We start from the raw sequence: 14,232 nt of genomic DNA on the forward strand, positions 1-14,232 counted from the left end.
CTCAGCCAAGTTTCTAGAGTCACAGGAGTGGCTAAAATAGTGGTAGAATATGAATCTTGTGCAGAGCTTAATCCGAGTCCCAGTCATTAGAAAATTTCGAGTTGAACCCGTTGAGGATCTCTTGGAACATTTCGGTTTCTAAGTGATTTTTTTGAAGACAAAAATTGAAGCCAAAGGAGCTTGAGGTCCTGTACTCAAGTCTAAAACCCCAATTACGTTAAAACCTGACTGCAGAAGCACAGAATGGTAGTTTAGCAGAAGACTGTGCTGGGAGGGGATGCGTTGGAGGTTTTTGCATGCCTTGACTACAGACTCTTGAAGGAGGGAAGCAACTAATAGCCCAAGCTATTGTCTGCGAGTCAGACTATACCTGGTATGGATGCCAGACTTAGAGGGCTCTATAAAATGTGTTCAGAGCTGAGTATCAGGGATGATGAAAGAGCCTGGGGCTGTCATGTGAAGAACATTGAAGACACAGGGAATGTTTAGCCTGGATTGTCAATAGCAGTCATGAGATTAGGTGTATTTCCCATTGGTGGTCAAGGGGATTTATTCCTCAGAATCCTTCTAAGGACTTAAGGATTTGTGGGCCTGTGCTTGCATAAGGCCATGTGGACAGACAGTGGCACAGACCCAGCTGGAACCATGCCCTTTCTCCTGACCCAAACTCCTCACATCCCATAGAACTCACATTGAAATCTTGCTAGGTTCTTTTTTTGGAACCTTTTCTGTCTTTTAAGATAGAAAGCATGAAAATCCCCTTCCTGAAACAAGGTGTCATGACTCATTTGTGTCCTTTCAGTGATAAGGATCCAGGTGGCCTTCTACTTTTACCTGAGAAAGGCGACCTGGCAGACCTGCACATCAGCGAAGTACTGGCAGTCATGAGCACTCTCCTCTCTGTTGCTGCTCGAGAGGTAACTGGGGGCTGCTCCCTGTCTTCCTTGCCTCATGCTTTTAGGAGCACCAGATACAGCTGTCACTGTGCCTCCCCTTTGAGCCCTCATTTACAGTATGAATGTAACTTTGTTCCTGTGACCGTTACAAAGGAGCACAAAGGTTTCCCAGCTGCCTCGGCTCCCAATCAGCCAGCTCCTGCAAATGAGTGAGGGGACGATTCTGTTCTGCTCAGTAGCGTTTTGAGATTCATCCATGTTGATGTATATGCTATAGTTTATTTATTTTCACTCGCTCACAGTGTCCCCTTTGAGTGTGCCACAGTTTGTTCATCCATTTCACTTTGGAGAGTTAGTTGGGTTGTCTCCAGTTTGGGGCAACTATGCAGCAGTAATGATGTGCACATATCTCGTGGTTCTTATTTATGAGAGTTTATCCCTGGAGCTCAGGTGGCTCTTCAGAGAAACTCCAGAGAAGAAAGCTGATGGTTAGAGAGCCACAGAGGGATGGCGAATTGTTTTTTAAGGTGGGATAGGTTTGATTGAAGGCTCAGGGGAAGAAGCCAGAGAGAAGAGGGATTTGAAGATGTGAGAGAGAAAAGAGATAAGCGGTGGGCTAAGGTTCCTGAGGGGCAGAAGGACGTGACATGTGGAGCGAAAACCATTTGTAAAGGTTCCGAAAAGCTGAGAGCAGGAGAGGAGCTTTCATAACACCATCTTTCTTGGTCACTTCTGGGTTGAAAGCTCTTTCCTGACTATTCCCCATTTCTCTAGAAGTTTTTTTGCCAGTGACAGCTGCTGTCTTAGAGAATGCCCTTGGCTGTGAATGGCCTTGTTGTGAACACTTTCTGTTTGTCTCCTCCCTTGTAGTGTGAGCTGTTGATGCTCGATGGGGCCCAAGGGGAGGTTCACTCTGTGCTCTTCTCCCTGTTCTGGTCCGTCCAAGGCAGCCTGCTCTCTTGGTGCTACCTGCAGCTGAAGAGCACGGACTCTGGAGCCAAAGATCTTGCTGTTGACCTTCTTGAAAAATGTGAGTTTCAGAGGAAAATCTATGAAGACAGGTGTTTGGGTTTTGAATCTGTGTGTGTCCTCTCTGCTTTCGTACCTCGTGCCTAGAGTGTGCATATGATTTTCTTTTCTTTGATACAAATCAGATCTGTCTTTGGGGTTTTTTCTTCTTTTTTTTTTAAAATAGAATTCTGTAGCATGTCTTTCTGTCCAGTTTCCTGTCTGAATGTGGGGGTGTGCCTAAGTATTTTATTGGAGTTTGGGTCATTTCGCAGCCTAAACGTTGCCTTTGTAATCATACAGCACTCTTTGATGCTGTCGCACTCTTCAGTAGAGTCTGTCATCCTTGTTTTCCTCAAGCCACCCAAAAAAGAAAGTCTTAAACTGTCAAAGTCTCAAGTTTGTGAGTACTGCTGAGATCTTTGCTGATTACTGAAAATACTCAGCTTCATGCCCCGTAAACCCACAGAAAATTATATGAAACTCAACAGGTTTCGAGAAATCGTATGTGGAAAATTCAGTCCCATTAAACTTATTCTCAGCAGCTGTGACAAAAATGCTTACACTGTTGAGCCCTGCCTCCTAAAGCTTGGCCCATGGATGGTGCACCTGATGATGGGCCCTTTGTAAACAAAGGGAAAGGCCCACGGGCAGCTGGGCTGGCCAGCCATGTGACTTTACTTATACAAGTGATATCTCCACCTCGTCAAAAAGCAGCAAAGTCAAAAAAATGAATAAATCACCCCCTTTAAAAGTAATCTTTTACTGAGATTTGCACTGCTTTTCCCTCCCAGAGGAAAGGATTTGTATGGCACTTAATGGCCTCGTGGTCTTTCAGATGTGGACCTCCCTCCACAGCTGTGGTCACTGCTTTGCTCTTGATGATGACCAAGCCAGTGATATTTCTACCATATAAATTTTAATTGTTTCCTTTATGTTTTGGTAGATGTGGGACAGTTTCTGACAAGCATGAGAGTGATCTTGGAATCCCTTTTGTCACAGTATAGTGGAAAAACAGTAGTAGAAAAATTATGTAATTCGGTGTTTTCAATGGCAGCTCGTCAACTGGTAAGAAAAAGTGGCAGCTGTTTGTAAAGGGCGGGTGGGGGTTGGGGACTTGCCCCCCAGGCGGAGTCTGGGGTGGGCACTGAGTGCTTCATTCATCTTCCTTTAGGTAATCTTTCTGCTGGACTTTTGCACTTTAGACATTTCACACTGCACACTCTTGAGAGAGTTTAGTACCCTAACAGAACTGTTGAAGAAGCTTTGCAGTGACCCTGAAGGAGGACTGGATAAGGTAATTCGAGTTGGCACTGGAACCTGCTTTCTATCCCCTCTTAGGAGTGGTGTGACCACACTTAATGAAACATGCCACTGAATATAGATCTACACAAATAAATTGCCTCTAGAAGACTCACCATATTTTAGTAGTGGTTTTGCCAACAAGGATAAATGCCAGTCCGAGTTGATTTGGCATGGCCAGTGTTAGAAAGGGGACACAGAGGAGGCTGGACATAGATTAATTTCATCATTTTGTAGCACATGAAGTTATATAAAAACCATGTAAGTGAATAACCAGATTGAAGTCTAGAAGAGAAAATGTATATTGAAAAGCCATTTAGAAGGTTTGATATTTAAAGCCAATTTTAAAGGTAAAAAAGCAAAGACTTAAAAAAGGAGGGAGAAGAGGGGATGGGCTCAGATTCGCCAAGGTCTCAAATAGGAGTTTAAGCTGTTTAAACTCCTAATTCAGTGTTTTTTCCCACTGGAAATTCATGCTAGTAGAAAAATGTAAGAAATAGTTCTATTGTAGTTAGAAAATAAAAGCTAAGCACAGAGTTATTACAGTGCAATAAAAACCACATGTCTACTCTGCTGAATGATAATTGTATGTTGGTCTATATATGTAGGTGGAAATGTCAGGTGTATTTTTAGCTTGTGTGATGATTTGTATAGGGATGTCAAAGGCTATCTGTCTGCAGCACCGATACAGAAACACAGTTTACTGCATGTGGCTGCCTGTAGAGTGCTTAACACCTCTCTTTCTTGACTCGTTTATGTGCATAGCTGGATGTCGAGACTTGGCAGCAGGAGCAGCCTGTGGTGTTACATACGTGGACTAAGGAGTCTGCCCACAACTATGAAAATAATTGCCATGAGGTGTCTGTCTTTGTTAGCCCAGGGGCAACCTATTTTGAGGTGGAATTTGATGAGAGATGTGAAACTGAAAAAAGGTAAGACTCACATGTTCTTTTTTCCCAAGCAATAATGATCAAAAGTGAGAGAAGGAAAGTGATAGAGATTATGCTTTCCCAGGTACGATTATCTGGAATTTACCGACGCTAGAGGTGGAAAAACACGTTATGACACTAAAGTGGGCACTGATAAATGGCCCAAGGTGAGTGGTATTCCCAGAAAGAGATGACATGCCTCCTTCTGCGTCAGTTCTCCTTTTGTCAGCCCTCAAGGGGGAATAGAGGTATGGTCTTTGAAGGAAAGCATTTATATTATACTTTTGTAAAAGGAAGCGTTTATCTCCAAGTTTCACAAACTACAACCCATCACCTATTTGGTAAATAAAATTTTTCTGGGTCACAGCCATACCCATTTGTTTATGTGTCATCCATAGCTGCTTTGGCATTGCCATGGCAGAGTTGAGTAGTCACTCCAGAGACTGTATGGCCCAGAAAGTCTAGCACTTTACTGTCTGGTTCTTCATAGGAAAACTTTGCCACCCTCTGGTTGCTAGCACATTGTTCAGAGTAAATGGGAAGTTGTAATCCTTAGCACGAAAGGGCTTGATGGGTCCAGGAGGGCCCAGACCTTGGTGGGGAATGCCAGGAGTCCACCTCACAGTTAGGTCTGCAAGATCTCTGGGGCTGGGAGGTTACGTGCTGCTTCAGACTGCTGACCTTCTCTCTGCCGTCAGTGGTCTTGGTTGGGAGCAAAGGAATGGGCGAGTGTGACCTCTGGCTGAGTAGGTAGTGAGTGGATGGGCATCCAAGGTTTAGAACAACTGACCAGCAGTTTTCTGCCAACTTTGCTTCTTCATGAGGTGCAGTCATGAATTTTCTCTTTCAGTTACTCTTGTACATTACTCCTTTACTATTTTGGTGGGGGTGATAAGATATAATGGTGAGAAAATACACCAGTTTTAAATTTAGATTTCTTTTGAGTCCTGAAGAACATACTTAGTACTGAAATGCTGCCTTCTCAAATCTGTTTGACCACATGACTTTTTTGTTTGTCTCTAGAAAGTGACCTTTAAGGCTGGTCCTCGGCTGCAGTTTCTCTTTCACTCTGACAGCAGTAACAATGAGTGGGGCTACAAGTTCACTGTCACTGCCTATGGGCTGCCTGATGTCGCCGTGTCTTGGGGGTTGGATTTACAGCTCCTTGTTTCCCGACTCATGGGGCGCCTTGCCTCCCAGTGCATGGCACTCAAGTCTGTGCATCGTAAGTTCACATTTCTGCCCCTTCCTTTCTTGCTGTAGCCACGCTGAAGAGCAGTGTGGTGCTCTCCCTCGTGTGAGTTGAGTCCATGGAATGGCAGAGCAAAGGGATTGATAAAATTCCCTTTCAGTTTCCTTTAAACTGAACCAGAATAAAATGTTGACTTGACACCGTTTTCATAAAGTTTCTTGACTCAGACTTTGGAACACATCACAAAGAGTGCTGTGGATTTCCCATCAATGGAGGACAAATTGGGGGGGAGAGCTGATTTTTAGCAGCATTGTTGTCAATTTTTTTTAGGTGAATTTTGGTATACTCCAACAAGAAGGCAGAAATATAGAATAGATTAATTGCATACCCTTTAACTATGTGAATATTCGTGTAAATATGTGAACGTGGATTTTGTCTGAAAGTGATTTCTTCAACTTATTTATTAAATTTATCCAAGAAACAAGAATTATAGAATAAACTTTCTAGTGTATTTTATTTTTATGTTGTTTCTTGAATTTTTCTGATTATAAAAGTAAAATATCATAGAAAAATTGCATAATGGAGAAAAGCCAAGGAGAAAAGCCATTCTTAATCCCAACACCCAGAAATACCTATTATTAACATTTTAATTTATTTCCACCTGGTGTTTTTTCTGTGTCTATTCATAAATGCCTAAATGGTGGGTATTTAATTATCATCTTTTTTCACAAACTTAAGTTTGCAAATTGTGAACATTTCCCCATAATTACACATTCCTAGATGGTCTCCTGTTATACCCTAGAGGTGGTTTGCATTCTGTTTTCAGTTTGCTATACAGATTAGTCATTTCAAAGATACCTCGTAATTGAGGCCGTTCCACAGAATGGCAGCATTTCAGGACTTCTTATGGTTTGGGTTCGTCTGGGGTATGTGTTTATGAAGTATCACAATTAAACATTCTAATAAATGTGGGTGAATTCCCTCTAAGTCTTAATAATGTCCAAGTTGTTTTTTAACCTTTTATCAGTTCAAACAGTCTCGGTGTATTAAGGAAAAAACAGAACTCTCATAAGCCTTCTTTTTCCAGAGTTAGGAAGTAACATGGCTGTACCTCAGGCAAAAATGGCTTTAGTCCTAAACTCTCCCTTGTGGAAACCTGTCTTCAGGCATCAGATATGTCCAGAGTTGGGATTAGAAGCAAGCTGGCCCACTCACCCACACCAGGATAGTAAGGAGGTATTTACTCTTCTCTTGTCTTTCTATTTGGAATGGAAAATGTTTACTAATATTTATTACTTTAAATTATAAACATTTGTGTTTATATCCTATCTCCCCCACTAAGCTGTTAGCTCCTTGAGGGCAGAAACTTTCTCTTGTTCATTGGATGTCCCTATGGTGTACCACAGGAGCCAGTGCATTATGGGTGTTCAAAACTATTGAATGAATGACTCTTCCATGAAATGTAGTAGGTGCTCAGTAAACCTCTCTTGACGGAGTTACTAAACAAAGAAGTCGAGTCTATTTCTAGTGCCCACTGAGTCAAACTTTAGAGTAAATGATTTATGCTGCACCTTTTGTTCTCCATGGAATGCTAGCACATTATTTAGGCTTAGAATACTTAAAAAACTAATCAAGTTTGCTGGCTGTCTCTTTTTCATCTCTCCTTCCCCTGTCCCTGCTCTCTTACTTTGCCTCCCTTCTCCCCTCCTCCCCCACCGCCAAGTTATTCAGTAGTGAAAGGCGGAATCCAGGGACTCTTCCTCAGCTTCTCTTCTCCTTTACCTCTCTGTTAAATTTGGTTCCTTCAGACCCTCTCTTCTTTTGATTCCATGGTAGTCCACTGTCTTCTCTTACATGTAACCACTCCATCTGCCTGCTTTATTGACCTCTCTTCTTCCTCTTTCTCTAAAGAATAGGCTTTGTTCAGGCTTTCTCCCCTTTCCCACAGCCCACCAAGACTTTATCCTCTCTTCTCTCTTCTGCTGTCACACCTGTGTAAATAATTCCTAAATATCAGTTTCGAGCCCTGGTTCTTCTCCCAGGCTCCAATCCTGTATCTCCATCTTCCTGCTAGGTATTTCCATTTCAGTGTTCTGACTCCCTTTAACCCAGAAGTGTAAAACCAGGATGTCTCCCCTGACTGCTCACTCCTGTTATTGTCATTATTGTTTTCCTAGCATGGAGCCACTGCTCCCTAGCATCACCTTTATCCCCACCTTGTTCTCACCTTTTCTATCTAGTCAGCTGCAAGCCCTATGGATTCTTCCCTGTGATGTTCATCTCTTTCCATTTCCTCTGTCTCCGTCTTTATCCAGGCCCTCATCTTGCACATGCATTGTTACATTGGTACCTACCAAGTTTTTTTTTTAATCACTGCATTTTCTTGTCATTCCGCTGCCAAGCACCATTAATGGCTCCCCGTTGCCCACAGGGTGAAGTCTAAACTCCTCAGTGTGACAGTCAAGGCTCTCTACAGTCTCCTTTCACCTTACCTATCTGACTCTAGTTCCCACCACTCCCCAGCTGAGACTTCAGGCCAGGTCAGTCTCTCTACTGACTCTTAACTTCTGCTAATGGTTATGTTCCTCAGGGCCACACCTGCCCAGTCTTCAGGGTCCAGTCCAAAGCCCATATCCTCCAGGAGGCTTTTCTTAATTACTTTAACCCGCCAGGAGCTCTCTCCTGTGAATTCTCAGCACTGGGTGTCCCTTCTAGGCATTTGGCACTTGATAATCTTTTGCTTTATAGTAGTGCTAGTTTTAATGCTTTTAATGTTTTATTTATGTTTACCTTTTTTTAACCCATATATCTATCTGGTCTCCCCAAAATAGATTTAAACTTCCTGAGAGTATGTACTGTGTTTTATACTTTGGCTTTGGCCTAGTAGGTGTTCAGTAAATGTTATTTTTTGAATGAGTGTGTTAAACATGATGGATTTTTTTTTGTTGTTTCCAGATTAAGAACGTCCGTGATGATCCCTGCCATCATTTTCTTCTTCATTTTGCACAGTCAGATCCTGCCCAGAACTTCTGTGGGCCATATTCAGAACTTTTCAAAGGATTCATACAGGCATGTAGAAAACAGGCCCCAAAGACAGATATAGTTGCTGGTTCCACTATTGATCAAGCTGTGAACGCCACCTTTGCTGCTCTGGTGTATCGCACTCCAGACTTATATGAGAAGCTGCAAAAATATGGTAACTTATATTACAGGGAATATTTTTGATCTGAAGGCCAATTGCTAAGTTTTAAGAAAGCCTATCTTAAGTGAAAATTTTAAATATAAACATATTTCTATAACTGTAGACTTCATCTTGTTAGTCCCACTTTACCAGTCAAAGATTCATGACCAATTTATAGTTAGCAGATTGTAATATAGGGTAGCCTTGGGTTTCCTAATTAGCAGATGATTTGTCTTTATCCAAAATTCTCGTGGAAAATTGCCAAGAATTTTAATGGGAAGAAACTTTAACTTTGATTATAGTCCCAGCTCAAAAACTAGATGTTATGCAGCTTCAGGTTAATCAGACTACATTTCTGCATCTTAGTATCTTTATCTGTAAAAGTTTAGAGTTGATTAGCTCTAACATTCTAAGAAATTCCAGTTAAAACCTGAGATGTTTAGGTAATTGAATGTGCTAATAACAAAGGGGGAAAATGTAGTTATTAACTCTCGTCTTTGGACTTACAGCTTCTGTGTAGCATCAGCCCTGCTCAGCTTCCTTTGGTGATAGCCTACTCTTCACCATTTCTTTTCCTCCTGTCCCCAAGCGATGTTGTCTCTGTGCATTAACTGTATATGTGGCCTGCGGCCTGACAGGACCCACCAAGAGGGAGAGTCTCTCTCTACTCATAATCTTTGAGGGGAAAAGTTTTCTAACCCTACCTAAAGATGAGATCTGGGTTTCCCAAGCACTTTGGCAGGATATGGGTTCTTTCCATGGTGCAGATGAAATAAGCAGGGACAAATGCTTCCTTCCGTTGGAGGAGAGAATTGACTGTTGCTGATATTATTATTATTATTATTGGTCTTATTATCACTACTACCTTTACTGCTGAGTCCTTTGGATCTCACATTGCAGAATTTATTTCCTGATTTCTGAAACATCTCGATTACTTCCTCAAATCTTAATATCTCCTGTAAGAAGCTGCTCAGATAAATAAAACTACAGAGAGGCATGAGTGATTTATGGAAACAGTTGTCATATGTAAGAGTATATCTTTGCTGGGGGGTTGGGGGCAAGGTGACCTGTATGGTTTTGAAAAAATTCAGTATATGTTTTTGAAGATTTTATTTGTTTATTTTTTTGAAGATTTTTTTTTTCTCTTTTTCTCCCAAAGCCCCCCAGTACATAGTTGTATATTTTTAGTTGTGGGTCCTTCTGGTTGTGGCATGTGGGATGCCGCCTCAGCATGGCCTGATGAGCAGTACCATGTCTGCGCCCAGGATCTGAACTGGCGAAACCCTGGGCTGCCAAAATGGAGCACGCGAACTTAACCACTTAGCCACGGGGCTGGCCCCTCAATATACAGTTTTCTAATCAAATTGTAGTAAGAAAGCTGGACAATCTTTGTTACTTGTGGGAACTTCAGTAGAGGGATAAAACTCTTGTGAGCTAAGAGCTGAGAAACAGAGGGTTTCTAGTCGGGGGAGAGTTCCCCCAGCTCCTTTTCAAATCATGTTCAGATATCACTTACCTACTTGCAGTAGAGAAATACACAATCAGATATGGGAACTGGAACTATTTGACTGAATACAGGTTGTTTGTACATACCTACCACTGTGGCTTTGAAGAAGGCACCGTTGGTCTCACTTCTTTCTGTTCCTTCCTTTAAGGGCTATTCATGGGTGCTTCAAGACTGACCTGCTTTGGGAGTGGTCCTTGTCTAGCTAATTTGCTCATCTTTGTCTAAAAATTGGTCACTCTTGCGTTAGAAATGTACAGGAGGAGTTTTTCAACTAGACTATAAGCTACTTGAGGGCAGGGACCATGTCTGTTTTCTCAACATTGCATTCCCAGTGCCTGGTATGGAGCCCGGCCCATTCTAGGTATTCACAGAGTACTTGTTGCATTATACATTGGTTCGGCAGAGAGCGTCACACTCTTCTAGAGTATTATCCTTTGGTTTTTAGAGGAAGAGAAGGAGCAGGCCTTACAGGTCTTCCTTTAAAAAAAAACACAACTTTTAAATTATTTTTCTAATTATAAAAATAATACCCATTCATGTAGAAACTTACAAAGTACAGAAAAGCTTAAAATAAGTATCAGCTGTATTCTCAAGAACATGTGTGTTCGGGAGACTTCAAGAACCTCTCCATTAACATTTTTCTATATATCTACCTGTCCTTTTATCTAGTTATATTTATATGTGTGTATATGCGTATATATACATCATGTTTTTAATATATATTCCCTTTTTAGATAAGATAATTTTGTTTATATTGTTTCATAACCAGTCTTTTTAACTTAATATATATCATGAACTTTTTGGCATGTCAATAATTTTATCTTTTATTCGCTTTTAATATTTTTAATTTTAATTTTAATATTTTTTATTTTTTACTTTTAGTATTTCACTCACTTTAATAGCATATCCATTTCAGATGTTGTTGCTTTGAAAAAAGTTAGTTTGAAGTAACACACAGAACCCATTACAGGTATTTGTGTCTTAACTGATAATTTTTCCCCCCAAGCCTCTCTTGCCACCCCCACTGTGTGAGTGTCAGGGCAAGGACTTTTTCTAGTGCACTAGGAGCTTTGGAAACTGTTTTGTGCTGCATGTTGCAGTGGTGAATTGTGTTAACTGAATGTAATCTCTTGGTCTCTCCTTTCCCCAGTACACAGTGGGGGCAAGACAGCCCTGAGTGAGGAGTTTGCACAGGTGTATTCTTTGGCAGATGGGATTCGAATATGGATGGTAAGATTTTCCTTTGCATGTGATTTTTATATATTTTGAGTTTTCCCATCATGGTATCATGAAATTAAGGTAAGTAGCTCTCTTCTCAAGAATATAACTTTAGGAATGTTTTTTAAACTAAAGTTCAGTGAGCGAATGCATATAAAATAATTTAGAACCCTTGAAATCATAATTTGGTGAGTGTTGATAACATTCGGAGTGAAGAGGGTTCAGTTGAGCCCCCTGACATCCTTCACTAACCCCAAAGGCCACTCTGGAACCTCTTAGACCAGGAGGAAAAGCCCTGCTTTAGATACTGGGCAACCAGTGACGGTTTTAGGTAAGGGAGAGGCCTCTCTGCCTTCTAGAAAAGTGGTTCTGCAGCCTTGATTGTGACAGCAGTAAACTGGAAGAACAAATGTCTATTAATAGGAGAATGGACAAAAAGATTACGTTACTATGTAAAACTATATTACAATGTAAAATGAAAATATAATACTATATCATAATGAAAGTCAATTAAATAGAGCTACATGTGCCAGCATGGATGGTGTTCACAAGCATGGTGATGAGCTAAAAAAAGCAAGTTGTAGAAGAATGCATAAGTATGATATTCCTTATATGAAGTTTAAACACAAACCAAGTCTGTGTGTTGTATGCATAAATATGCAGTAAAATTATACAAATGCGTGGAAAGGATAAACACCAAATTCAGGAGAATTGTTTTTATTTCTTAGGCATGGAGATGAATACCTATATATTATTATTTTTTTAATATTCACAATCATCTTATATATTGTATAGAAATTGGGGCAAAAATCTTTAAATAACTGAGTAGAGGATAGATAATGAGATTGAAAGCAGGAGACTAATTGTGGTAATTAGATAAGGATCGCTTGTGATACTTAGGAGATAAACTAACCAGACTTTGTGATCCATGTAAGTGGTGAACAGGAGGGTGGAATTTAGGACCGTTCCCATGTTCCTGGTTTGGGTGACTTGGTGGTAGAAGCATTGACCAGAATAGGAAAAATGGTCTTGGATCTGGAAGTGGGGAGGTAAGTTCAGTTTGGAACATGTTGAGTGCGAGGACATCTAGGTTATCTGAGACATTCAGCTGGAGAATTTAGTAAATGTGAAAGAATCTAAATGGCTGATGCTTCATGGAAATGTCAGGGCAGAGATAAGAATAACTTCAGTTCATTGATAATAGTTTTTTTAAAATGTCTGAGTTCCAGGAACGGACTGCCTTGGACAGACTCCACAATGATTAGAACATAGTTGGTGCCCAATATATACTGGATAGGTAGATGGAAACCAAAATGAACAGGATCTCTCAAAAGAAACTAAAAGATATTGTCATCAGAATGGTAGGAGGAGAATCAGGAGAGTGCATTGACAGAGAAACCATGACAGTTACTAGCAGTTTAAGAAAAAGAGTGTCTGATAAAGTCACCTGCCACAGGCAGTTCAAGTAAAAAGGATTTAGCGCTTGACAGGGCACGTCTTAGATTATCCTTCTGGTTTAGCGTAGGACAGACTGCCGACAGTTGGACAAGATGCCACCCTTCTCTCTAAGACTTTGGCCTCTTGCACATCACACGTGGCCTTCTGCCTGGGCTCTTGGCACTGTGGCCCACACTGTGACCATTGCCTGTGCTGGCACTGGGAGCATCGTCCTCTGCCTGGCAGTCTTAGCATCGCTTAGCAGTGTCCTCTTGTTCAGGATAGAATAGAGATCAAATTTTGGTCCAACCTCTGTAGCAAACTGGGTGTATGACCTAGCAAGGTCTTTCATTTCTCTAGACCTCTGCTTCTTTAGCTATACTAGGTTGGCTTAAGATAAGTGCCCCTCCAGCTCCAGTGTTCTAGAATTTTTTAAATAATAAGGTCATGGGTACAAAACTTTCCCAAATAACACATAGTTGAAAAGAAGGTAATTTTGCAAGTACACCTTTAGACAGCTTCAAAGGCTGGAGTACTCCTAGGACAAACAAAAACAGCTCAACCTTGTGTCCGCAACAGCTGGACGATACCATAAAGTTCTCCATGATCTCAGTGCTGTGTGCTTTTGAAGTAGTTTTCTGTGGCTGCCCTTGCTGCCCTGTCTGGACAGCGTAACTGTGTGGCTCAAATCCTCCCCCCAGTTAGAGATGAAGCAGAAGTCCCTGATGAGCCTGGGGAACGAGGCAGAAGAAAAACTCGGGTCAGAAGCTGCTGAGGCCAACCCTGAGAGCCTGGGTGAGTGTGCCGACATGACTGTCATGACTGTGCCTTGTTTCTGTTTGACAGAAAACCAGCAACCCATCTTCTAGATTATTTGAATTGACACTGTTGACCTAGGAAGGTAACACAGGTGCTAAATGTATTTCCAAGGATATAGCACAAATAGAAAAATGCCAGAGAGGAACAATTGTTTATTAACATGATCCAAATGGAGCACCTTTCTAACTGCTTCTCTTAGGAGACATCAAGTCCTTTTTTTAACTATATCTTACTATGTTTTCAAAGTATGCTCACACTGAATATTCAGTGAAGTTAGGAATTGCTATAATTTTTTAATGATATCATGGTTATGTTTTAAAACTCTTATTTTTTTAGAGAAATATACTGAAGTTTTTACAGTTGAAAAAATGTGATGCTTGGGATCTGCGTGGAAATAGTGCAGGGAGTGGGGAGTGGGTGAGGATGCTCCGGGCTTGGGCTTTCCTCAAGGAAAGAACCTTTACAACACTGGAGACAGAATTCAAGTCAGGAACACTCAGAAAACTCTTGAGCTGGGGCAGAAAGAAAACATACACCCACCCAAGTTCTGACGCCATAGTAATAAAAAAAGAAATACTACTGTGAGGGTGAAACAAGTCTGGTCTTGGGTTGATAACTGTTGAAGCTGGGTCAGGGGTACATGGAGGGGTCCTTATACTGTTCTCCCTGTATGTGTTTGAACGTGTCCACAATAAAACTTTTTAAGTGTGCTGATGGTGCTGGGGAGATTTTGATTTGTATAA

General features: G+C 41.2%; 1 protein-coding gene across 2 annotated transcripts in view; it reads left to right on the forward strand.

The window, feature by feature from the left end:
* Window positions 1-14,232, forward strand: part of ZZEF1 (zinc finger ZZ-type and EF-hand domain containing 1) — a 112,766-nt gene that overhangs the window by 45,400 nt on the left and 53,134 nt on the right. For both annotated transcript variants that reach the window (XM_014832622.3, XM_014832623.3), the window contains exons 18-28: window positions 803-917; window positions 1,767-1,926; window positions 2,851-2,972; window positions 3,079-3,201; window positions 3,972-4,138; window positions 4,221-4,302; window positions 5,159-5,360; window positions 6,415-6,563; window positions 8,283-8,523; window positions 11,166-11,245; window positions 13,372-13,465. In XM_014832622.3, coding sequence (XP_014688108.2) covers window positions 803-917; window positions 1,767-1,926; window positions 2,851-2,972; window positions 3,079-3,201; window positions 3,972-4,138; window positions 4,221-4,302; window positions 5,159-5,360; window positions 6,415-6,563; window positions 8,283-8,523; window positions 11,166-11,245; window positions 13,372-13,465 — 1,535 coding nt within the window. The remainder of the gene's footprint in view (window positions 1-802; window positions 918-1,766; window positions 1,927-2,850; window positions 2,973-3,078; window positions 3,202-3,971; window positions 4,139-4,220; window positions 4,303-5,158; window positions 5,361-6,414; window positions 6,564-8,282; window positions 8,524-11,165; window positions 11,246-13,371; window positions 13,466-14,232) is intronic.

Source organism: Equus asinus, chromosome 13, assembly GCF_041296235.1.
Source record: "Equus asinus isolate D_3611 breed Donkey chromosome 13, EquAss-T2T_v2, whole genome shotgun sequence".
Taxonomy (NCBI): domain Eukaryota; kingdom Metazoa; phylum Chordata; class Mammalia; order Perissodactyla; family Equidae; genus Equus; species Equus asinus.